General features: G+C 42.7%; 1 protein-coding gene and 1 long non-coding RNA gene across 4 annotated transcripts; one reads left to right on the plus strand and one right to left on the minus strand.

The window, feature by feature from the left end:
- Positions 1-22,445, plus strand: NFS1 (NFS1 cysteine desulfurase). Of its 3 annotated transcripts, none has more exons than XM_042931088.1 (13): positions 1-165; positions 796-905; positions 1,631-1,747; positions 2,801-2,884; positions 8,315-8,467; positions 12,068-12,161; positions 12,836-12,970; positions 16,944-17,101; positions 17,527-17,632; positions 17,712-17,793; positions 18,422-18,505; positions 19,040-19,129; positions 21,778-22,445. In XM_042931088.1, exons 1-13 carry the CDS (start codon positions 69-71, stop codon positions 21,839-21,841), a joined length of 1,374 nt encoding a protein of 457 aa, XP_042787022.1. In that variant the 5' UTR covers positions 1-68; the 3' UTR covers positions 21,842-22,445. The 3 variants fall into 3 exon arrangements, with proteins under 3 accessions (XP_042787022.1, XP_042787023.1, XP_042787024.1); XM_042931089.1 differs by having other exon boundaries at positions 16,944-16,978; XM_042931090.1 differs by lacking the exons at positions 1-165; positions 796-905 and adding an exon at positions 1,028-1,102.
- Positions 900-1,745, minus strand: LOC122215606. Its single transcript, XR_006200473.1, has 3 exons — positions 1,664-1,745; positions 1,088-1,336; positions 900-984 (listed from the first exon to the last, which is right to left on the minus strand). It is a non-coding gene; the product is annotated as an uncharacterized LOC122215606 (long non-coding RNA).
- Positions 22,446-23,536: the final 1,091 nt, after the last annotated feature.

Consider the following 23,536-nt stretch of genomic DNA (forward strand, 5'->3'; position numbering starts at 1 on the left):
CAGAACTTCCGGGAGCGTGTAGCAGAGTAGTGCCGCTGCTTCGGGCGGGGGGCTCTGCTAGCGGGACCATGCTGCTGCGAACCGCTTGGAGGCGGGCGGCCGCGGCTGTGCGGGCCGCTCCGGGACCCAGGTCCGAGGCGCCCGCTCGGGGGCTGCGCCTGCGCGGTACGCTCCGGGCCCCACTCACCGCCACCCTCCCTACTAGCGCGGACCTTCCCCCTTGGCGTGGCGACGCACCGGAATATTACCGAGTCTCCGTCTTCCGTCCGCTGCCCGGACCCCCTGACCCTGCTTCCTCGCTGCACCCCTCAAACTTTCTCAGGCCGGCCCTCAGTACGGTTGACTTCTCCGCGTCACCCTTCAGATTCTGCCCCACAGGCCCTCGGAGGCTTGGAGGCTCCGTCGGCCTTCAGATCTCTCCTGCACTTTTGGAGATGCTAGTCGTCCAGCCAGTCATCTTTGAAGGGGATCCTAGCTACGCCGTCTCCACACCCCTTCTAAATGGCTTTGCCCTTTTCGAACCCTCCCCCCTCCCAACCAGGCAATTCGAATATTGACCCAGCATCCCCTTCCAAAAACATGGTCTCTCTCCCTTCCCTCCTTTTTCAGTTTGTTTAAGTTCGCTGATGTTTTGTTTCCTTTTCCATTGAGATTCAACCCCAGCATCCTTTTAGCTTATCTCACCTACATCCAACGTTCACCTGCTGTTTTGGATACCCTGTGGCCATAGTTGCGTTCTTCCACGCTTGGCCACTTCATACCTTTTTTTTTTTTTTTTTTTTTTTTTTTTGTCAGTTGTAGATAATGCCCCCCAGTCCGCTGTTCCCTCAGATACAGCCACTGCTCCGGACGTGGAGTCAGTGCTGCGACCTCTGTATATGGACGTCCAAGCTACAACTCCTCTGGTAAGGATAGAGGGGCAGCTTTCCCCAAGGCTATTTATAACATGTTGCAGAAGTGACAATGCACATAAATGACTGGATCCTGCAGAAGAGAGAGACATTGAGAAGTGTGTGTTGGGAAAAGCAATGAGCCAGGAGTCAGGAGGCTTAATTTGTAATCCACTAAAAATGGCTCTGCTACTTACCAGCTGTTGACCTTGGTGAGATCACTTCAGTGTAGGCACTTTGGTAGTAGTTAAATGCATAGGCTCTGGAATTAGCTGGATTGCCACTTACTAATAACTGTGTGAATTTGGGCAAGTATTACGTGGGTTAAAAGACATAAAGCAGCCCTTTAAACAGAGCCTGGCACATGATAAGCACTTCGATATTAATGGAAGGTTTCATCAACATGTGGACTCTTGTCATGTCCTGGCCCTTGTAGATCACATAGCCTGGCAGGAATGGAAACATGCAGAAATATCTATCAGGACAAGGCAATGTTTGTAGATTACCTGAGGAGATGGTAGAAGAATCATCTGGTAGAATGATTTAAGATGGGTTGAGAGTGGGAGTATGTTAGGCTGATGTTTGTTTAGTACCTAAGGGGATAGAAGAATGAGGCTTTGTCTAAGCAGTGTCTGAAGGGTTGGGAGTGTGTTGAGGTAGGTTGGGCAAGTCTGAGGGGATGGAGTGGGGCTTGAGTTACCTATGGACTCAAAGACACTGATATATTCTGTCGTGCTCAGGACCCTCGGGTGTTGGATGCCATGCTCCCTTACCTGGTCAACTACTATGGAAACCCACACTCCCGGACACATGCTTATGGCTGGGAGAGTGAGGCAGCCATGGAACGTGCTCGCCAGGTTGGTATAGAAGACTCTAAGAGATTCTGATGTCAGAGGTTCAGTGGACTGTGGGAGGCATTTCCTTGGTAACTCTGGGTGGAGGTGGAAGTGGTTTGGGGCTCTTTCTGGAGGAGATTTAGTGAGCAGGCCTTGGAGTCCCCCTGAAAGCATTTTATTAGTTTTTATTTTTCCTAACTAAATGATCTTTGGAATTTTATCTAATTTCTCTAAACCTCAATTTCCTCACGTCGAAGTGGAGATTGTAATAGTTCCTGCTTGTTAGGATTATTGTGTGGTTAAATGAGATCTTGCTGGTGATGTGTTTATTAACACAATGCCACAATGCTTATACATACTAGGAGCTCAACAAGTGATTTTTAAGAAATCAATATTATTATTATTTTGTGTTTTTTTTAAGTTTATTTATTTATCTTTGAGAGAGAGAAAGAGAGCCTGTGCATGAGTGGAGGAGGGGCAGAGAAAGAGAGAGAGAATCCAAAGCAGGCTCCCTGCTCAGTGTGGAGCCCGACTTGGGCCTTGATCCCACAACCACAAGATCAGGATCTGAGCTGAAGTCAAGAGTTGGAAGCTTAACCCACTAAGCCACCCAGGCACCCCTATTATCATTTTTTATCAGATGTGAAAAGAGCCTCAGATCTGGGATGTAACTGAATCTACCCCTTTTCTTTTTTTTAAATTTTTTTTTTTTTAACGTTTATTTATTTTTGAGACAGAGGGAGACAGAGCATGAATGGGGGAAGGGCAGAGAGAGAGGAGACAGAATCGGAAGCAGGCTCCAGGCTCTGAGCCATCAGCCCAGAGCTCGACGCGGGGCTCGAACTCATGGACCGCGAGATCATGACCTGAGCTGAAGTCGGACGCTTAACTGACTGAGCCACCCAGGCGCCCCGAATCTACCCCTTTTCTGACCCTAGAGGGTGCAGAGCTTCTTGGACAGTTGATAGAATGTAGTGGCATACTTTTTGATCCAGAGCTCTGTCCCAGCTGTGTCTGCAGTTGCATTCTTGCCTGGGAAACTGGTGTTATTTATCTCTGTTTCTTGGTTTGCAGCAAGTAGCATCTCTGATTGGGGCTGATCCTCGTGAGATCATTTTCACCAGTGGCGCTACTGAATCTAACAACATAGCAGTTAAGGTAAGAGAACCAGAGGGCATATCTGGGCTTTCCTGACTTGGGAGATGGTGTCCCTCCATCATCTGGACTCGTATATGTATTTCCCAGCCACCCATGCCTACCTTATTGTGAATAAAAGACACAGACAAACATGTGCTCTTTCTGATTTGTTGCTTCCTTCAACCCTTTGTGATCTACTCCATCTAAGTCTTTGCTTCTGTTGAACTGAGTTCATTGAGATAGTTGGGCATGAAAGGAGGTGGCTCTTTAGCCATTGACCACTGGTGTTTTGGATGGCAGCTATTTCGGGGAGTAGATAATGGTGACTCAGACTTTTTCCCCATCCTTCTGATTTAGTCACAGAGAAGTCCAGCATCCACTTGCAGTTGGGAGTGCTTCTCTGCTTCTGGTTACCAGCTACACCCTTACATATGTGATTTGAGGGCTGCCTTCCTCTCAGCCTTCCCTTTTTTTTCTAATGAGATCTGTTTGCAACAGTTCTCTTCCCTCCCTCCCTTCCTACCTTTCTTAGATTTTATTTTTAAATAATCTCTACACCCAATGTGGGGCTCGAACTTACAACCCTGAGATCAAAAATTGCATGCTCCACTGACTGAGCCAGCCAGGTGTCCCTCCTGTTTATTTAGATGCTCCCATCTTGAAGTACTGGTTGCTATGCCTCTGCAGGCATTCACTTCATTGTGGTGTCTCTCCCAATCAGATGGGTCCCCCAACATGTGGTGATGGGGAACCAATCCATGGAAGCTGGTGGCATAGGCAGTGAAAGGATTCACCCAAGTCAGAACAAAGGAGATAGAAGGAGGCAGTGGGTGGGGGCTGTTTTTAAAGGGGGAAGGTGAGGAGCTAGGGGCGCTTATGCAGTTTTCCCTTTTTTGGTAACTATGCGTTGTTGGAAGTAGCCCTTTTGTTAGTTAGGGCCTATGGATATTTCGAGGTGGGTCGCCTAATGGGCCTGTCTGTATTCAGCCAGGTGGTCATGGTGGGTCCTTTTGCCTGGATCAGGTTTCTATTGCTCAAGCCTGTTGTCTAAAAGAGGTCTCTTCATTCATCACCCATTCTGAGATCAGTCACTCTATCCTTGGGTTTGTGGTGCTAACAAAAGTAAAATTCAACTCTCAATAGTCATGCTGGTGTTTCATATAACTTAATCATATTGGACTGGGCTTGGTTGCCAGGACCACTTGTGTAAATACCAAGGCTCTGAGAAAGTGTGGGCTACTGTAGGTTCAACTGTCTCCCTCACTTCTCACCTTTATCTCTCAACTGTGCTGCCAGTATTGGTTTTTCTGAGCTTAGATTGGATGTAGGAGGCCTGGGACAGGCTCCAGAGTCATCAGTACTCTGCCTGATTCTGTTAGCAGGAAGGTGTCCTTCCTTTGGAATGCAGAAACCAGACCCAAAGTGGAGATCCTTCCAAAAATGGGGATGATTTCTGGAATGGGGAATATTTTTTAAAACTTTGAAAATGTTTGCTTTGAAAGTCTCTGCTGTTCCCAAACCTAGAGGTGAGGGATTGCTAAGAATAGTTGTGAGTTTTCCCCTTAGTCTCCTGAATAGGAGACTATTCTGTCTGTCTGTTTAGACAGAGGATTTGACACTGTGGGTAACAGATAGGAGAGAGTGGAAGGAGGTGGGGAACTTTTAAATGTTTCCTTTTTATGTTCCTTATCCTCAAGAACATAGTTTTCATGTAGTTATAATTTTGGCCTAATTAGTTTTATATTCTGCTTTTAAGGTAGTATTCTATAAGCTTGTGGGGGTAATGGGGTGGCACATTTTATTTCCTTTAACTCCTTTTTTAAAATTTTTAAGTGTTTTTTTAATTTATTTTTGAGAGAGAGAGAGAGAGAGCGAGCAGGGGAGGGGCAGAGAGAGAGAGACACACACACAGAATCCAAAGCAGGCTCCCGGCTCTGGGCTGTCCGCACAGAGCCCAATGCGGGATTTGAACTCATGAAATGTGAGATCATGACCTGAGCCAAAGTCGGACGCTTAACCGACTGAGCCACTAGGCACCCCTCCTTTCACTTTTTTTTCAGTGTTTGTTTATTTATTTTTGAGAGAGAGCACAAGCTGGGGAGGGACAGAGAGAGGGAGAGGGAGACCCGGAATCTGAAGCAGGCTCCAGGCTCCAGGCTCCAAACTGTCAGCATAGAGCCTGACACAGAGCTCGAATCCATGACCTGTGAAATCATGACCTGAGCCAAAGTCAGATGGACACTCAACTGACTGAACCACCCAGGGGCCTCTCCTTAACTTTTAAAGGTAATCTGTGCAGGGATGCTCCTGGCTGGCTCAGTCCTTAGAGCATGCAACTCTTGATTGTGGGGTCATGAGTTCAAGCCCCACATTGGATGTGGAGGTAAAATAAGTAAATAAATACATCTTAAAAAAATAAAAATAAAAAAATAAAGGTAATCAGTGTATATGTGATGAGATTTTTTTAACCCTATAGAAAAGTTTAACATAAAGTATCTAGAGCCTGGGCGGCTCAGTCACTTAAGCATCTGCAACTCTTGATTTCAGCTTAGATTGGGATTGAGCGCCTGTTGGGTTCTGTGCTGAGCACGGAGCCTGCTTAGGATTCTCTCTCTCTGTGTCTGAAAAATAAATAAACATTAGAAAATAATTTAAAAAGAAATAATAATTAAAAAAAAGTGTAAGTCTTCCTCTTCTTTCCCTCTTATTCTGGCCCTGAATCCTGTTCTGCAAAGTTAATTCTAAACTAATTCTGTTTAGTATTGTTCCAAGAAAAAGAATTATACACACATATATTGTATTTTAATATTTAATAATTTAATCATTATCCATACATATGTAACTTTAATATTTTCACAAACTGTAGCATGCCATATTTATTCTTCTGTAACCATTTTTTTTTTTAAATTTTTTTTTAACGTTTATTTATTTTTGCGATAGAGAGAGACAGAGCATGAACGGGGGAGGGTCAGAGAGAGGGAGACACAGAATCTGAAACAGGCTCCAGGCTCTGAGCTGTCAGCACAGAGCCCGACTCGGGGCTCGAACTCACGGACCGCGAGATCATGACCTGAGCCGAAGTCGGCCGCTTAACCAACTGAGCCACCCAGGCGCCCCTGTAACCATTTTTTTAAAACAAATTGAGCTTTTTTTTTTTTTTTTTTTTTTTTTACAAATTGAGCTTTTATGCTCTTTTAAAAATTTATTTATTATTTATTTATTTATTTATTTATTTATTTTCAACGTTTATTTTATTTTTGGGACAGAGAGAGACAGAGCATGAACGGGGGAGGGACAGAGAGAGAGGGAGACACAGAATCGGAAACAGGCTCCAGGCTCCGAGCCATCAGCCCAGAGCCCGACGCGGGGCTCGAACTCACGGACCGTGAGATCGTGACCTGGCTGAAGTCGGACGCTTAACCGACTGCGCCACCCAGGCGCCCCAAAAATTTATTTTTTAATGTTTATTTATTTTTGAAAGACAGAGTGCAAGCGGGGGAGGGGCAGAGAGAGAAGGAGACGCAGAATTTGAAGCACGCTCCAGGCCCCAAGCTGTCAGCATAGAGCCTGATGTGGGGTGTGAACTCATGGACTGTGAGATCATGACCTGAGCCAAAATCAGATGCTTAACCGACTAAGCCACCCAGGTGCCCTCTTCTGTAACCATTTTTAAAAAATATTTATTTTGTGAGAGAGAGTGAGCATGTGCAAGTGGGTGAGGGGCAGAGAGAGAGAAAGAGGGAGAGAGAATCTCAGTGCAGAGCCCGATGTGGGGCTCCATCTAATGAACCATGAGATCATGACCTGAACCAAAGTCAGGAGTCTGACACTCAACCAACTGAGCCTCCCAAGCACCCCTATTCTTTTGTAACTATTGATAACATACCCTATGTTCTTCCATTTCAAACTCCATAATTTTTGATATAACTACATTCTTTTTCATGGAGTTGTGTTATCATAGTTTACTATTCACTACTTTATTGTTGGATGTGTTTAATTTTTCCATTTTTTTAAAGATTGTAAATACGAGAACATATTTCATCTTTATGGCTTGATCTGTCTTTTGAAATATTCCCCTAAGGTAAATTTCCAAAAGAGGAATCACAGTTAAACAGTGTGAATACAGCTTTTAAGACATCTTTCTAAATGATTTTCTGAAAAGATTGTAGCATAAATACTGCCATTAGCAAGGATTGAGTTCATGAGTTTCACTTTTACACTGACAGCTTTGGGTATCAGTGTCAACATATTTGCATGTTTTGCTATTTAAGTAGAAATAAAGAGAGGGGCTTTTTCCTGGGATGCGAGGAAATCTACCAGGGGTATATTTTCTTTTTTTAATTTTTTTTGACGTTTATTCATTTTTTGATAGAGCATGAGTGGGGGAGGGGCGGAGAGAGAGGGAGACACATAATCCCAAGCAAGCTCCAGGCTCTGAACTGACAGCACAGAGCCCAACACGGGGCTCGAACTCACGGACCATGAGATCATGACGTGAGCCGAAGTTGGACGCTTAACTGACTGAGCCACCCAGGTGCCCCAACCTGTGGGATATTTCCTACCTGTGGTATAATAAAATATATTTGGTCTTTCTTCTGTTCCTGGCACAGAGCCTCAAAAATCCTTGGAGTTTCCTGAATAATAGAAATGTCTTTTGTTATTTATTACAAACCCCTTTGGACCATAATCTAACGTTATAGTAACGAAGTGACTCATGGTGGCCCCTTAGTTGCAAAGGACAGGCTGCCGCTCCAGAAGGACAAAGCATGTGATTAGAGGATTGGAACTTTCAGCTCTACTTCCCTCAGGGCAAGAGAGGGGGACTCGAGATTGAGTTCAGTCCTGTGGCCAGTGATTTAATCAGTCATGTCTCTGTAACAAAACCCCCATAAAAACTCTGGACAATAAGGCTCGGAGGATCTTCCAGGTTGGTGAACTCATGGATGTGCTGGGTAGGTGGCATGCCTGGATTTACAAAGACAGGGCATGGAAACTTTGTGCCCTTCCCCTCCTCAGACCTCGCCTATGCATCTCTTCCATTTGTCTGTTCCTGAATTATATCCTTTATAATAAAACTCTAATAGTGTAGTGCTTTCAGTGAGTTCTGGGAGTCATTCTGCTGAATTATTGAACCTTAGGGGGCTGTGGGAAGTCCTGAATTTGTAGCCAGCTAGGCAAAAGTCCTGGGGAGTGGCTTGTGACACCTGGGCCTTGTGGCTGACATCTGAAGTGGGGTTAGTCTTGTGGACGTGAGTCCCTTCATCTGTGGGGTTTGCACTAACTTAGGGTAGTTAGTGTCAGAATTAAGTTGAATTGTAGGATATATACTTGGTGTCACAGAGTTAATGTTGGAGCACAGAACCCTTGCCTACTTTTTCTTTCAAGTGGGATTGAAGTGCTTGCTGTCTCTCTGAGCATATTCTCCTTCCTTTCACCACCACCAATCTCTAGGGGGTGGCCAGGTTCTATAGGTCACGGAAAAAACACTTGATTACCACTCAGACAGAGCACAAATGTGTCTTGGACTCCTGCCGTTCACTGGAAGCTGAGGGCTTTCAGGTCACATACCTCCCGGTGAAGAAGAGTGGGATCATCGACCTGAAGGTAGGAGTGGCTACTGGCAGAAGGGGCAATATAGGAGGGGCTTGGTTTCAGCCTGTAAATTTGTGTTTTTAGCCTCAGTCAGAGCTTGAAGGACTAGACCTAATGGTGAGGGGGAACTTAGAACAATAGGCCTGGGAGAGAAACTGAGCATATGTTTCCCCTTGAGTGTGTATTGTCTTCCTTTTCTCTGGAGGATTTCTCAGCTTGGTCAGTGCTTCCTGGTTTATATGAGGACCACTGGGTGTCTGTGCAGGATGCCAGGTACTCAACACTCACCATGGCAAAGCTCTGGCCTCCTCCTTCCCTGTACTTAGTTTCTCATCCCTCTAAAGAAGAGCTGTAGTTTTTGTGAAGAATATTTCCCTTTGTGGCCCATATCCTTATATGTACATTTTGGGTAGTGAGTTCATGCATCTTGTCCACCAGATTTTGGATACCAGCATCCCTAGTCAAATCCTAAGATACAGTTTGTGGACAGAGTCCTGTCATACGCAAGTAGAGATAGTTTCATTTCTTTGTTGCCAACCTGGATGCCTTTTTTTCTTCTTGCCCAGTTGCCCTGGCAAAACCTACTAGTACAAAGTTGAATAGAAGTGGTGAGAATAGACACCCTGTTTTGCTCCTGATCTTGGATGAAAGCTTTCCCCATAAATATGATGTTAACTGGATTTTTCATAGTTGCTCTTGCATAAATGTCCTTTGTTAGACTGAAGAAGTTCTCTTCCAAGTTTTTTGATTTTGTTATTGTTGGTGTTGTTATCATGAAAGCATTTTGGTTTTATGAATTTTTTTTGGTGCTTATTGAGGTAGTCATATGTTTTTTTTCTCTATTAATATGGTGTATACATTGATAGGTTGCTGGATTTGGTTTCCTAGTATTTTGTTAAAGATTTTTGTATATCTATATTCATTAGGGATATTGATCTGTAGTTGTGTGATATCTTTGTCTGGTTTTGATATCAGGGTAATACTGTTCTCAGAATAGACATGTTGGTTCTAACCTACTGTTTCAGTATTGATGACCCCTGCACCCTTCATACAACCCTCCATTTCAGCCACACTGCCTGCACAACTCCTTGATATGCCCTGGTCAGTCCTGCTGTGGGCCTGTCTCACATATCCCCTCACCTTTGATCTGTTGTCCTTTTCTTTGCACATACCTTAATTTTCTCCCTCTTTTAAAAAAGTTAGCTCAGGCTCACTTCTTTGCTGAAGTCTTTTTGGATGCTCCAATCCCTTTAAATACGTTGGTTTTTGGTTTTTTTTTTTTTTCCAAATTCCTTAAATTCCTTAATGGCTTTTTACTTCTGTGCTCTGTTGTATGTTTATGCCTATCTCTCCACTAGATTAAGTCTCTTGAATGCTAGGAGCACTTTTTTTCTGCCTTTTTATTTCTCATAATACTTCACATGTGTCTTTTTCCACCTCATAGTATTTATTATGCCTTAGCGTCTGGCACTAGGGACACAAGGATTAACAAGACAAGCTCAGTCCCTGCCTTCAGGGAGCTTACATTCTAGTGAAGAGGACAGTTAACATAGAAACAAATGAAATAATTACAAATTGGGATAACTGCTATGAAGGAAGCAAACAAGAAACTGAGAGAAACATGACATTGAGAACCTCTATTAGACCAGTGTCAGGGAAAGCAGGATGTTGCTAGGCTGATTAATAATTCCTTTAAGATAACATTTTAGTCAGATGAGGTCCCTGCCTCAGTGCTGTTGCCAGTAACCTTGTTTTTTGCTACTTACTTTGTTGTTTGCAGCTTACTCTGACCACCTTACATAGGAAAGGCTGTCCCTTTTTTAATTAAACTTGTAATTTTTAATAAAGATAGTTTTTATTATTATTTTTTTTTTATTTTAGAGAGAGAGAGCACAAATGGGGGAGAGGGGCAAAGGGAGAGAGAGAATCTCAAGTAGGTTCCACCCTCAGCACAGAGTCTGATGTGGGGCTCGATCCCACAATTCTGGGATCATGACCTCAGCTGAAATACAGAGCCAGATGCTCAGCTGGCTGAGCCACCCAGGCTGTTTTTATTTATTTGTTTTATTTTATTTTTTTTGAGAGAGAGAGGGGTGGAAGGTAATGACAGAAGGAAAGGGAGAGAGAGAATCTTAAGCAGGCTCCACTCCCGGGGTAGGGGAGGACACGGGTTTTGCCCCTAAACTTTTTAAATAATTGTAGATTCACATGTGGTTTTAAGAAATAATACAATGAGATCTCATGTACCCTTTACCCAGTTTCCCCCATGATAATATCTTGCAAAAGTATAATCCAGTATCCAACCAGGTGTTAAAAATAAGCCCATCGACTCTATCAAAGGAGGGATGCAGAGACTCAGAGCACAGTGATGTGAGGCTTTTATCAGTGTTCTTCCAAGAGTGGGTATCTGATGGACAGTCATACTTAGGGGAGTTACAGCAGACAATTTATCTCGTAGCATGCAAGTCCCTCCCCTGGTTCCTCATTGGCTGAATACTACAGAGGTTACTGCCTTATCTGGACATTGCCAATGCACACGTAAGGCAAAAAGTAGTCTGGTTGCAACACATGTACATTCCCTGAGGTGATGCAGAGACTTTCAGTCCCTCCTCCCTTTGTTCTTTGGTGCATACTCATTGCAAAGCCCGCAAAAATAAGCCCACGAAACAGAGAGGGGAAGAAGAACCAGAAAGTGAAGTGTCTAAAGGTTTGGGACTCCATTGTGGAGGGGTGGGTTTCATATATTTCCAGTGTGTTGTAATCCTATTGTTAATTAGATAGCAGAACTTTTATTTCGTATTTCTGAAAATGAATCATCTCCCTTATTTCTCACACAGGGTAATGACTTGGATAGAGTCTGCCAATCTTGTTCTCATTTCCCCAGTTTCACTTGTGCTTATTCGTCATGTGTAGGTTTGTGTAACTACCATCACTGTCAAATTATAGTTTCCTCACTGCAGTGATGCTTCATGTTCTGTTAAAACCACTAATTTGATCTCCATTTCTTTAATTTGTCATTTCAATAATGTTACATAAATGGAATCATAAAGTATGTAACCTTTCGGGACTGGCTTTTTTCACTTAGGGTAAGTCTGGCAAGCCATTTAGTTTGTTACGTGTCTCAGTAGTTTGTTCCTTTCTATCAGTTAGTCGTATTCCGTGGTATGGAGGCACCAGTTTGTTTAGCCAGTCACCCATTGAAGGACATCTAGGTTGTTTCTGGGTTTTGGCTGTTATGCCGAAAGCTGGTATGAACATTTATGTATAGGTTTTTTGTGTGAATCTGTTTTCATTTCCCTGAGATAAATGCGCAACAGTGCAATTACTACATCATAGGTAATCTCATGTTTAGTTTTATAAGAAGCAAAAACTGCCAGACTGTTTTCCGGTATGGCTGTATCATTTTACATTTGTATTAGTAGTAATAACCAAGTGTTTCAATGATGTATTTTCTTTGAATCCTTGCCAGCATTGTGTTGTCACTATTTTTTTTTTAACCACTCTGATAGGTGTTTAGTAAAAGGCCCCGTTTTAAGACTGAGCTTGCCCGTGTTCTGAGTTAGGGAGGATTTTGTTGGTACTATATAGTCTTCTTGCTCCTGATACTCTTAGGAACTAGAGGCTGCCATCCAGCCAGATACCAGCCTGGTCTCAGTCATGACTGTGAACAATGAGATTGGAGTGAAGCAGCCCATTGCAGAAATAGGTGAGTATCTTGGGTGGACCTTGATGCTTGCCCACCTCTGGGATCCATCTGAGGAGCAGGAGTGGTCTCCTGGGAGTGGGAGGGAGATCAAGGGAAAGGGAGTTTCAGTTCCTTGTTTAAAGACCTATTGTATATGGCATAGCCAGTATTTGAATCCAGGTCTAGTATCCTTTATGTTCTTTTCATTTAACTGCAGTTGGTGCCGAAACAAAACACTACCGTTTTTTTCTCTTCCTCTTTCACCTTTGTTACTTTAGAACATCTTGTTATTGTGCTCACTTAGAGTCAGAGACTCACTGTAACTCCTAGGACACATTAGGAAAAGATCTGCTAATCTTTGCTTCCTGGAAATTAAAAAGGATGTAAAAGTCAATTTGATGTATTGAAAGACCAGTGTTAACAAGGTAGGAAGAGTTTTATGCATCAGGATATCAGGCATGTTTTGATTTGGTGATTTGTATTTGCCCTTATTTAATCAAGGAAGCTAGCTGAGAATGACAGAGTGAGAGGGAGAGAGGGAAAGAGAGAGGAAGAGAAAGAGAGAAGTTATTTATTATATGGCTAGAGGCTAATGCCAGATGCAGTTTTGCTTTAGAACTCATGGTACATTGTAGGATCACTGCCAGGTGACTTTCCAGCATTGTGCTATGATTTCCCCTTTGTTGTTTCCTCAGGACAGATTTGCAGTTCCAGAAGGGTATATTTCCATACCGATGCAGCCCAGGCTGTTGGAAAAATCCCACTTGACGTCAATGACATGAAAATTGATCTCATGAGCATCAGTGGTCATAAAATCTATGGTCCCAAAGGTACCAGCCCCTCCTTGAGTTCCTTTTCTCAGACCTCCTATTAAAACCCTAGATATCCCAAAAATAAAATAAAACGTTGAAAAAAAAAAAAAAAAGAACAAGAAAAGGGGCGCCTGGGTGGCGCAGTCGGTTAAGCGTCCGACTTCAGCCAGGTCACGATCTCACGGTCCGTGAGTTCGAGCCCCGCGTTGGGCTCTGGGCTGATGGCTCGGAGCCTGGAGCCTGTTTCCGATTCTGTGTCTCCCTCTCTCTCTGTCCCTCCCCCGTTCATGCTCTGTCTCTCTCTGTCCCAAAAATAAAATAAAACGTTGAAAAAAAAAAACAAAAAAAACCCTAGATAGATGTTCCTTGAACTCATTTGGAATTACCATTGCTGTCAGAGGAAGCTGTACATTCATAGTGCTTTGCAGAATGCAGAATTGCTAATGCAAGTGTCCTTTAACAATAACCAAGAATGCTTGCCTATTTGTAGACTCTTGCAGCTAACTGTGTATAGCAGTCTATTGTTGCATGGTCTCTTTAGAAAATCCTTAGAAGGCAAGTAGTTTAATTTGGTTGAGGAACAAAGGGTTTTGTCATATCAAATTAAGCTAAATAAGTCCAGCTGTCTTGTCTTCCCCACTGTGATAGCAATGTTCTTTGAGTCCTTTATTCCCTATGTGTTTCTGTAGCCTGAGGAAGATTGCACTTTTATATCTCTTAGTATTTATTACTTCTTTTATTTTTTATTTTTTTTAATGTTTGTTTATTTTTAAGAGAGAGCGGGAGAGAGCGAGCCGGGGAGGGGCAGAGAGAGAGGAAGACACAAAATCTGAAGTAGGCTCCAGGCTCTGAGCTGTCAGCACAGAGCCTGACACTGGGCTCAAACTCACAAACCACAAGATCATGACCTGAGCCAAAGTCGGACACTCAGCTGACTGAGCCACCCAGGCGCCCCTCTTGGTGTTTATTCCTAGATTTAATAGTCTGTATTCCTGTTAGCCTCTCAAGAGTGTGTTTCCTTTGGTCCTATTGGCCTAGGAATATTTCCTAGCTAGAATTCTGTCTTGTCACTCCAGTCTTTGGGAAGAGACTTTTGTTTTCTATTTTATGGAGGTAGCCATAAAAACAAACAACAACTCCTCTGTCTCTGGGGTGAGGGCCTATGGGGTTGATAATGCTGGTACACATTCTGTGTACACCCTGAGCTGCACACCCTGAGGAAAAAGCTGTGATAGCTCCTGGAAGTATGTAAGATACCTTCTTTTCAAGGTTCCCAGAGGTTATAAAGAATGTTTTTGTGAGCTATTATTGAAAAAAAAATTTTTTTTAACGTTTATTTATTTTTTGAGAGAGCATGAGCGGGGGAGGGGCAGAGCGAGAGGGAGACACAGAATCCGAAGCAGGCTCCAGGCTCTGAGTTGTCAGCACAGAGCCCGACGTGGGGCTCAAACTCACAAACTGAGATCATGACCTAAGCCGAAGTCGGACACTTAACCAACTGAGCCACCCGGGCGTCCCTTGTGAGCTATTATTTATTTATTTTTTAAGTTTATTTATTTTGAGAGAGAGAGAGAGAGCTTGTGAATGAGCTTGCACAGGAGTGGGAGAGGGGCAGATAGAGAATCCCAAGCAGGCTCCCTTCTGTCAGCACCCAGCCTTAGTGGGCTCCTGAGATCATGATCTCATGAGGTCATGACTTGTGAGGAAATCAAGAGTTGGGCGCTCGACCGACTGAGCCACCCAGTCGCCTTATGAGCTATTATTTTAAAAGCACAACAGGTTGGGGCACGTTGAGCGTCCAGCTTTGGCTCAGGCCGTGATTTCACGGTTTGTGAGTTCTAGCCCTGCATGGGGCTCACTGCTGTCAGCGCAGAGCCTGCTTCAGACCCTGTGTCCACTTACCCTTTCTCTCCCCCTCCCCTGCTTGTGCATATGTGCACACTCACTCTCTCTCTCTCTCTCTCTCTCTCTCTCAAAAAGAAATAAACATTATAAAAAGTAATAAAAAGTATAACAGGCATTCTATCTTTTATTAAAATGTTGCCTTTATTGGCTTTTATTGTAGATGTATCTATTTTGACAAAACCAATTGAGCAGAAGCTCTGATCAGCAATTAAATGTGTAGAGGTCTCTCACTACCCAAACTTATGCTTTCAGAAAGAAGGGGACTCAGTTGATTTAGATAACATTATGTCCTTCACTATGCAGACAGGGGTCTGTGCATATGCTCTCTGAACTTGGGAACCACAGAGATTCACATAGTAAGGATATTTGAATTTGATGAGGAAATGAAATATTTCTTGATTAAGTATCATTTGTTACATAAATTATTTCAAAACTGGGGTCCTTGGTAATAAATTTGGGAAGTACTGCCTTAGTTTTGATAGTACCTACAATCTCTGCCTAAGGAATTGTTCTTTGTGGAAGAAGATGAACTTTACCGAGTGGCCACACTGTTTAAAACCTTTGACTACTTTGTGAGTATCTTTGCACATTCATGCTCATATTTGGCATGAAATTCCTGTAAGTGGGTTTGATGGCTATTAAGTTATATACATTTTTTTAATGTCTATTTATTTTTGAGAGAGAGAGCATGCACGCGCAGGGGAGGGGCAGAGAGAGAGGGTAACAGGAGATCCAAAGTGGGCTCTATGCTGACAGCAGAGAGCCTGATGCAGGGCTCAAACCCACGAACCAGGAGATCATGACTTGAGCCAAAGTTGGATGTTTAACCAACTGAGCTACCCAGGTGCCCCTTAAGTTACATACATTTTTAAATTTTGATACACTGGGAGATTGTACTAATTTTTAATTCTATTCTGATCTATCCCTGTATTTGCCTCAAAGTTTTTTTTCTTTTTTTTAAGATTTTATTTTTAAGTACTCTGTATACCCAGCGTGGGCTCAAATTTGAACATCCCCTAGATCGAGACTCGCATGCTCCACTGACTGAGCCAGCCATGCCCCCACCCGCTTTTTAACAATTTTATTCTATTTAGACAAGGTAGTATATTTACAAAGTTCTAAATTCAAAAGCTACAAAAAAGTACAAGGCCAGAAAGTCTCTCACTTCTGTCTACCACTCATGTAGTTCTCCTCTGGGGAAGCTATTTTTTGAATATTTTTCTAGGATTATTCTATGCATTTACAAGGATATATATATATATATATATATATATATATATATATGTATTTTTCCCCCTCCTCCTCCTCTGTTTTTACTCAGAAAATAGCTTATTATACTCATTGTTCTATTTCTTCCTTTTTTTCCACCTAATTATTTTTTAAATGTTTATTTACTTATTTGTTTTGAAAGAGAGTGAGAGAGCGAACGAGCAAGCATGCTAGGGAGGGGCAGAGAGAGTGAGAGAGAGAATTCCAAGCAGGCTCTGTGCTGTCAGTGTGGAGCCCAACATGGGGCTCGAACTCATGAACCCTGAGATCATGACCTGAGCCAAAATCATGAGTCAGACGCTTAATCAACTGAGCCACCCAGGCACCAACCCCCGCCTTTTTTTAAGTAAAGTACAAATTTTATTCAGATTTCACCAGTTTTCCAACAGTGTATCTTGGAGATTTTAAAGTGGCAATACAAAAGGAGCTTCCTTTTTGTTTTATATACCAACTTTGTAATCCATTGTGTTGACGGTATCATAATTTATTTGCCCATTGCCTTGATGATGAATATGTGAGTTGTTTCTGGTATTTTGCTATTATGACTAATGCTGTATTTCATGATGTTATTTCAGACATGCATAGGAAGCTACTTTAAACCATTCGGTCATGACTCCTGGTAGTTACCTCATGATGTTAAATAATTTTGATAAATATCATGCTTTTACTTCTATTTCTCCTTTTCCTCTTTTTTTATTTTGAAAAATTTCAAGCTTACGGAAAAGTTGAAAGAATATTTTGACCGCTTTTGAAAGTGAGATTTTGTTTCATCTGCCTTTTTCTTTTTTTCTCTTTTGTAACAAACTTTGTTTCCCAGGGGTTGGTGCCATCTACATTCGCCGCCGACCCCGTGTACGTGTGGAGGCCCTGCAGAGTGGAGGGGGGCAGGAGCGGGGTATGCGGTCTGGGACAGTGCCCACACCCTTGGTGGTGGGGCTGGGGGCCGCATGTGAGGTGGCACAGCAAGAGATGGAGGTATGGGGAGAGCAGTTCCCTTCCTCAACTTCTTCCCCTGTGCTGGGTCTCCACTTAGAGGGTTCTCAGCACAACTGAGTCAGACTTCTGCCGGAAGAGGAGGTTTAAGAAATCCTTCCTTGTCCCAGTGCTGCTGACATCTTGTTCGGAGGGAGGTGTTATGGGCTCCAAAATCCAGGCCTTTTCAGAAATTATTGGCTCACTTATTGGTAGCTTATTGGAACCATGTGTCCAGTTATTGAGCACCTTTGCATGCCAGGTGCTGTGCTCAGTGCTGGGGATACAGTGGTCTCCATGAGTAACACAGGATGATAGGTGGGTCTGATGCATAGTCACTTCTGGGCACTGGAATAGGACTCCTTGTCTTGTGTATTTCTGAGCTGCTAATGGTCACTATGCTTAGTCCTCCCTTGCCTGCTCCTCAGTATGACCATAAGTGGATCTCAAAGTTAGCAGAGCGACTGACAAAGAAAATAATGAATAGCCTTCCCGATGTGGTGATGAATGGGGACCCTGAGCACCATTACCCAGGTATGGACATGCCCTTTCTATCTCCATTCTGGAAGAGCCTGAGACTTTGCAACTCCTCTCACAGTGATTCTCTCTCCAGGCTGTATCAACCTCTCCTTTGCATACGTGGAAGGGGAGAGTCTGCTGATGGCACTCAAGGATGTTGCCTTATCCTCGGGGAGGTGAGTTGGACTGGATAGACAGGAAGGGCTCATCAGCCTGGCCTCTAAGTGGTATAAGACATTATTAGGCTTCCTAGTGTGGAGATGTCAGGCACAAGAGCTCCTGGTCATCTTGTAAGTGCCTGTTTTTTAGCTGGCTTGGCACTCGCTGAAGTTGGTGATCTTAGGAGGGCTTCCTGGGGTAGGACTTTGTGCCTTTTGTGGTCCCAGGAGATGCATGCATCTGCTCTAATGTTATACTAGCAGTTCTGTTGCAGAACCCCAGAATTGAAGGATGCTCCAAAGGCCACCAAGGGTTTAGCTGCCATCTAGGCTGGTACTGATGGTGTGTTCAACAATAGGAGAGTGAGCACCTGGTTCTCTGCTGCCTGTGGTTGTCAGTCCCAGTTTATGTGGTATCGTGCTCTGTCATGCTTTGGCAGTGTCCTTGCTGAAGGGTCAGAGGAGCTAGGGTCGCATCCCAGAAAATGCAGGCAGCATTGGGCCCTTTAGTTCTACCAGATTAGAATGTCTCTTATATCTCCATATAATGACTTCAGGGACCTGGGGTGGGAGCAAGATGAGAGATTTGTGGCTAAAAGCAGATGCTGATGACGAATTGAGCAAGACTCCTTGTCTTTCTTCTCAGTGCCTGCACGTCTGCATCCCTGGAGCCCTCTTATGTCCTTCGAGCAATTGGCACTGATGAGGATTTAGCTCACTCTTCTATCAGGTCAGTCGGTTGAGCTGCAACATTTATGAAAGCATCCTCTTTTGTATTCTTCACTTCCTGTTATAGTCTCCTCATACTTGTTTTTCTTATCCCTTCTTGATTCTTCTTGAAAGTTCCTAGAGCAGCAATTCTCAGACCTTATTGAGTATCCTCTGGAAGTTTGTGCAAGTTGAAGATTTCTTTTATTTATTTATTTATTTATTTATTTCAGTTTGTAATAATTTATTTTTATTTATTTATTTTTTGACTTTTATTTATTTTTTTAATTTACATCCAAGTTAGTTAGCATATAGGAAAGTTGAAGATTTCTGAGTCTCACACTCAGAGATTCTGACTCACTAGGACTGGAAGAGAAATAGGAAACCTCTCGGTGACTCTAATATAGGTGATCCACAAACCCATGTTCTGAGAAACTCTGACCATGTTCTTTTCCCATGTTTTTTGTGGAATAGATTTTCATTGAGTATTTGCTGAATGAATTTACCCTGGTGCCAGAGTTCAGATGTGGAGCTCTTCTCTTACGCCTTTTTTCAGGTTTGGCATTGGCCGTTTCACTACAGAGGAGGAAGTAGACTATACAGTGGAAAAGTGCATTCACCATGTGAAGCGTCTTCGAGAAATGAGGTATGCAGTATGCCCCAGAGACCCTGTGGAAGAAATTGAAGTGCTGACCCTTCTCTTGCTCTCAGGCTATGTGTTCACACTGACAGAAACCAGCCTTTGAGAACACATGGATCTTAGGATTTAGAAGTTCCACAAAATTGGGGCTGCTGGCTGGCTCAGTTGGTAGAACATGTGACTCTTGATCTTGGGGTTATGAGTTCAAGCCCCATGTTGGGTGTAGAGCTTACTTAAAAACAAAACAAAACAAAAAAAAAAAGTTCCACAAAGCAAGAAGGTGAATCTCCTTGGCTACTTGTTTTCAGAATATGACAAAGTACTTTTAAAAACTAAAGAACTGGGGTGCCTGCATGGCTCAGTTGGTTAAGCATCCGAATCTTGATTGAGGCTCAGGTCATGATCTTGTGGTTCATGAGAATCGAGCCCTGCATCAGGCTTTGCACTATTAGTGTGGAGCCTCCTTGGGATTCTCTCTCTCCCTCTCTTTCTGCCCCTACTCCTGTGTGTGCACTTTCTCTATCAAAATGAATAAACATTTAAAAAAAAACTAAACAACTACATAAATTCAGATGTTTTTCATTATTATAGTATTAATAGTTGTCATTGCAGCAATATCAATACAAAATTAGGGATTTGTAGACTAACTAGAGAAAAATCTCCCTTTAAGATAGAGATTCTTACTTTGGGTTCTGCGACTAGACTTCAGGAGGTATATGATAGCCCTGAAATTGTATGCTAAGTGTTGTTTTGTTGTGCATTTTCTTTGAAAGAAAGTCCATAGTTTTCATCAAATTCTCAAAGATTAAGAACTACTACTCAGAGTGTTCTTTGTAAAAGTCTTTATAAGTAAGGTCAAGAGATGCTTTGTCAGCCAACTGCCACTAGGGCTTCCCTTAGTAGCCATAGAGCTCCACTTCTTCCTGGAGACATTGAGGCCTCTGGATTTTTTCAGAGCTCTGTCCTGGTTAAATTCAACTTTCAAGATTCTCTTGGTCTAGTTATTGAGAGTGAAAAAGTTCATATATATATACTCTTCTTCCTTTGACAAACTTTCTGAGGCCTTTCTGGGCTCTCAATTTTCCTTCCCAGGGTCTAGTTGTATTGCTTAAATATCTACTGCTTCCTTAATTTTCTTAGGCTCAAGATTCCTCCTTGGCTTGATTTTTTGGTACTCTGGCACACTCAAAGGGCATTTCTACTAGACCATGCTGCAAAGCCTTATTCTTCTTATCTGTGTGGCTTCAGCATCTTCCCCCTATTCCTTGTGACCTTTACAAACTGAATTGAACCTAGTTTCATTAGCCCTCAGCTAAAGCTTTATTTTGTTTTAATTTATTTTATTTTAGAGATAGCACGAGGAGGGGAGAGGGGCAAAGGGAGAGAGGGAGAGAATCTCAAGCAGCTCCGTGCTCAGTGCAGAGCCTATGTAGGGCTCAATCTCACAACTGTGAGATCATGACCTGAACCAAAATCAAGTCGGACACTTAACCAGCTGAGACACCCAAGCACCCCTAAAGCTTTATTTTGTGAGTCTATGACAATAAGAGACCTCTAAAAAGAAAAGACAGGGGCATTTGGGTGGCTCAGTCGGTTAAGCGTCGGACTTTGGCTCAGGTCATGATCTCATGGTTCATGAGTTCAAGCCCCGCATCAGACTCTGTGCTGACAGCTCAGAGCCTGGAGCCTGCTTCAGATTCTGTGTCTCCTTCTCTCTCTGCCCTTCCCCCACTTGTGCTCTTTCTCTCTCTCTCTCTCTCTCTCTCTCTCTCTCTCTCTCTCTCTCTCAAAAATAAATAAACATTAAAAAAAAAAAAAAAAAGACAGGAAGGAGGTTGCTAACTTTAAGGAGCCATGAAAAATGTCATACATAGAAAGGTATGCTGGGAATGCATGGTGTAAAGGAGAGGGATAAGTCAAGAATAGAATGAAATTGCATAGAAAAAAAGTAACTGGGGAAATACAAACCACACATTCCATGGTCAAAATACATTGAAGTAATATCTGGTCTGGGAATATTGTCTAAGGCATTCAAGCTGAAGGGAATCAGAGCTTAGTAGTTATTTCTCAGCAGTAGTTCTTGTATGAGATGGAATGCTCAGGTCTAAGATCCAAGAGTTACTTTTGAATTGGAATCACAGTCAAACTCTGGGACGATGAGGCTGGTAGGAATTGGATAAGAGTGCTATATACCCAGATAAATTAAGGCTAAGCTCTAGCCCCACCTGAGAAATAGAGTAAAACCCAGAAAGAAGTATTGAAAAGTGATCCATGTGTGGTGGGGATGAATAGAGAGGCTGAAACTTGCTTACACAGGTCCTAAGGGTCTTGGTTCCACAGGGAGACTGTGTCCATAGTCTCTCATGAATGGGATGAGAGCTTCTTGAATGTGACCACAACCTGATGCCATTGGCTTGGCCCCACTGGAGCTGAGCCTAGGGTACCCAGTTATTGTTTGCTGGCAGCTGTGGAGATGTTAGAGCTGACAAGGATTTAGAGAGAGCTGGGAAACACTTGCTAACCTTGGGTCTGTCAGGGCAAGGAAGTGGAGAGACAAGAAGAGATGGAGACAAGTCAGGGCTCAGGGGTCAGAGACCAATGTTGGCTATTCCTATCTAAGCCCTAACTCACTCAGTTTCTCTTTTCTTTGGCAGCCCTCTCTGGGAGATGGTACAGGATGGCATTGACCTCAAGAGCATCAAGTGGACACAACACTAGAAGAGTAGGCCTCTGACTTTGTGCTGACCTGGCTTCTGCCTCACCAACCCATGCTCACCTGGGTATCTTGTTACAACCAGTGGGCGCTTCATGTTCAAACCACAATTGGTGTAGCCCAGTTGACTTCAGCATTTGTCCACCTCCAAGATAGAAACAACAAGAAAACTATCTTTCCTGAGCCTCAGCTCCTTTGTTGGAGAACACTCAACATTTCTCTTCAGGAGTCCTTCTCTGGTCTTACAGTGAATGGATATTCTTGGTGGGGAGAGCCCGAGGAACTAGAAGAAGTTTCTTTGTTCAGGGGCCTCAGTGATCTATGTGGACTTTTGAATGTTGCTTACTACTGCTCAGCAAGACTGATTCCTTCAGGAGCAAGCATAATCAACTATTTAATTTCTTTTTTGGTCCCAAAGGCCACCTCTTCATGTTGTAGACTGAACAGCAAGTTTCTTAGAAGGCTTGTCTCCTGTTCTTGTCCTTCATTTCTTTTGACCTAATGAAGCTAAAAATATCTATATGCCTCCATCTACTCTTCTAATAATTTATGTTTCTTCTTTAAAAATTGTTAATTTGCAGATTAGAGAAATAAAATAACCTTCCTCCATTTAATTTGTGACTTTATGAAAGTCTCAGGGAAAATTCCATGCCGTGCTTGGGAATCATGGAGCAGACTACCACTCCACTTGATTTCCATAGATGACTGTCTGCTTGTATAGCTCTTCATTCATCAGTTATTTGAGTGGCTGTCAGGAGCCTAACATTCTTCTGAGTATTGGACCAAAAGACCCTGCCCTCATTGAGCTTTCATTCTAGTAGAGAAACAAAAAATAAATAAACAAATAAAGCTATTATTGATTGTGATGGGTGCTATAGAAGAAATATAATGGTAAGAGGAAATAACAGGGAGAAACTACTATGCTAGGTATGCTAGGAAACCTTTTCTAAGGAATGTTACTTAAGCAAAAACCTGATTTCCAGCCATGAACTAGAGATGAATGAGAAATTAGAAGCAACTGGAAGAGCAAAGGGCCTGAGGTATGAAAAAGCATGATGTGTTTGAGAAACCTGTAGAGGGCAAATGCAGTTTCCATTTGTGGGTCTGACACTGTAGGTGGATAGTTACCAGCACTAAAAAATCAAGAGAAAAAATAGATTACATTGGCATATTTTAAGTATTTTTTTGTTTTTTACTTTTTAAAAAAAGTTTATTTATTTTTAAGTAATCTCTACACCCATGTGGGGCTAGAAATACAACCTGGAGATCAATAGTCTCATGCTCATGACTGAGCCAGCCTGGTAACCCTTAAGTATTTTATTTGTATTATATATTTGAATGTGTATACCTGGTTGCAAATGTATTATGTGAGTGATGGTCAAAAAAGTTTGAAAGCTACTAGCTAGAAGTATGGTAAATACAGGTAGACAGGAGGAGGAAAATTTTAAATAAATTTTTCACTATGAATAATTTCTTTAAAGTTTATTTATTTTGAGAGAGAGCACTCAAACGAAGGAGAGGCAGAGAGAGAGAGAATCCCAAGCAGGCTTCACACTGTCAGCACAAAGCCTGACACGTGGCTCAATCTCACAAACTGTGAGATCTTGACCCAGGCCAAAATGAAGAGTCTGGTGCTTAAGTGATTGAGCTACCCAGGAGACACCATTTTGAATAGTTTTAGATTTAGAGAAAGTTTGCAA

The sequence above is a fragment of the Panthera leo genome, chromosome A3 (genome assembly GCF_018350215.1).
Source record: "Panthera leo isolate Ple1 chromosome A3, P.leo_Ple1_pat1.1, whole genome shotgun sequence".
Lineage (NCBI taxonomy): Eukaryota > Metazoa > Chordata > Mammalia > Carnivora > Felidae > Panthera > Panthera leo.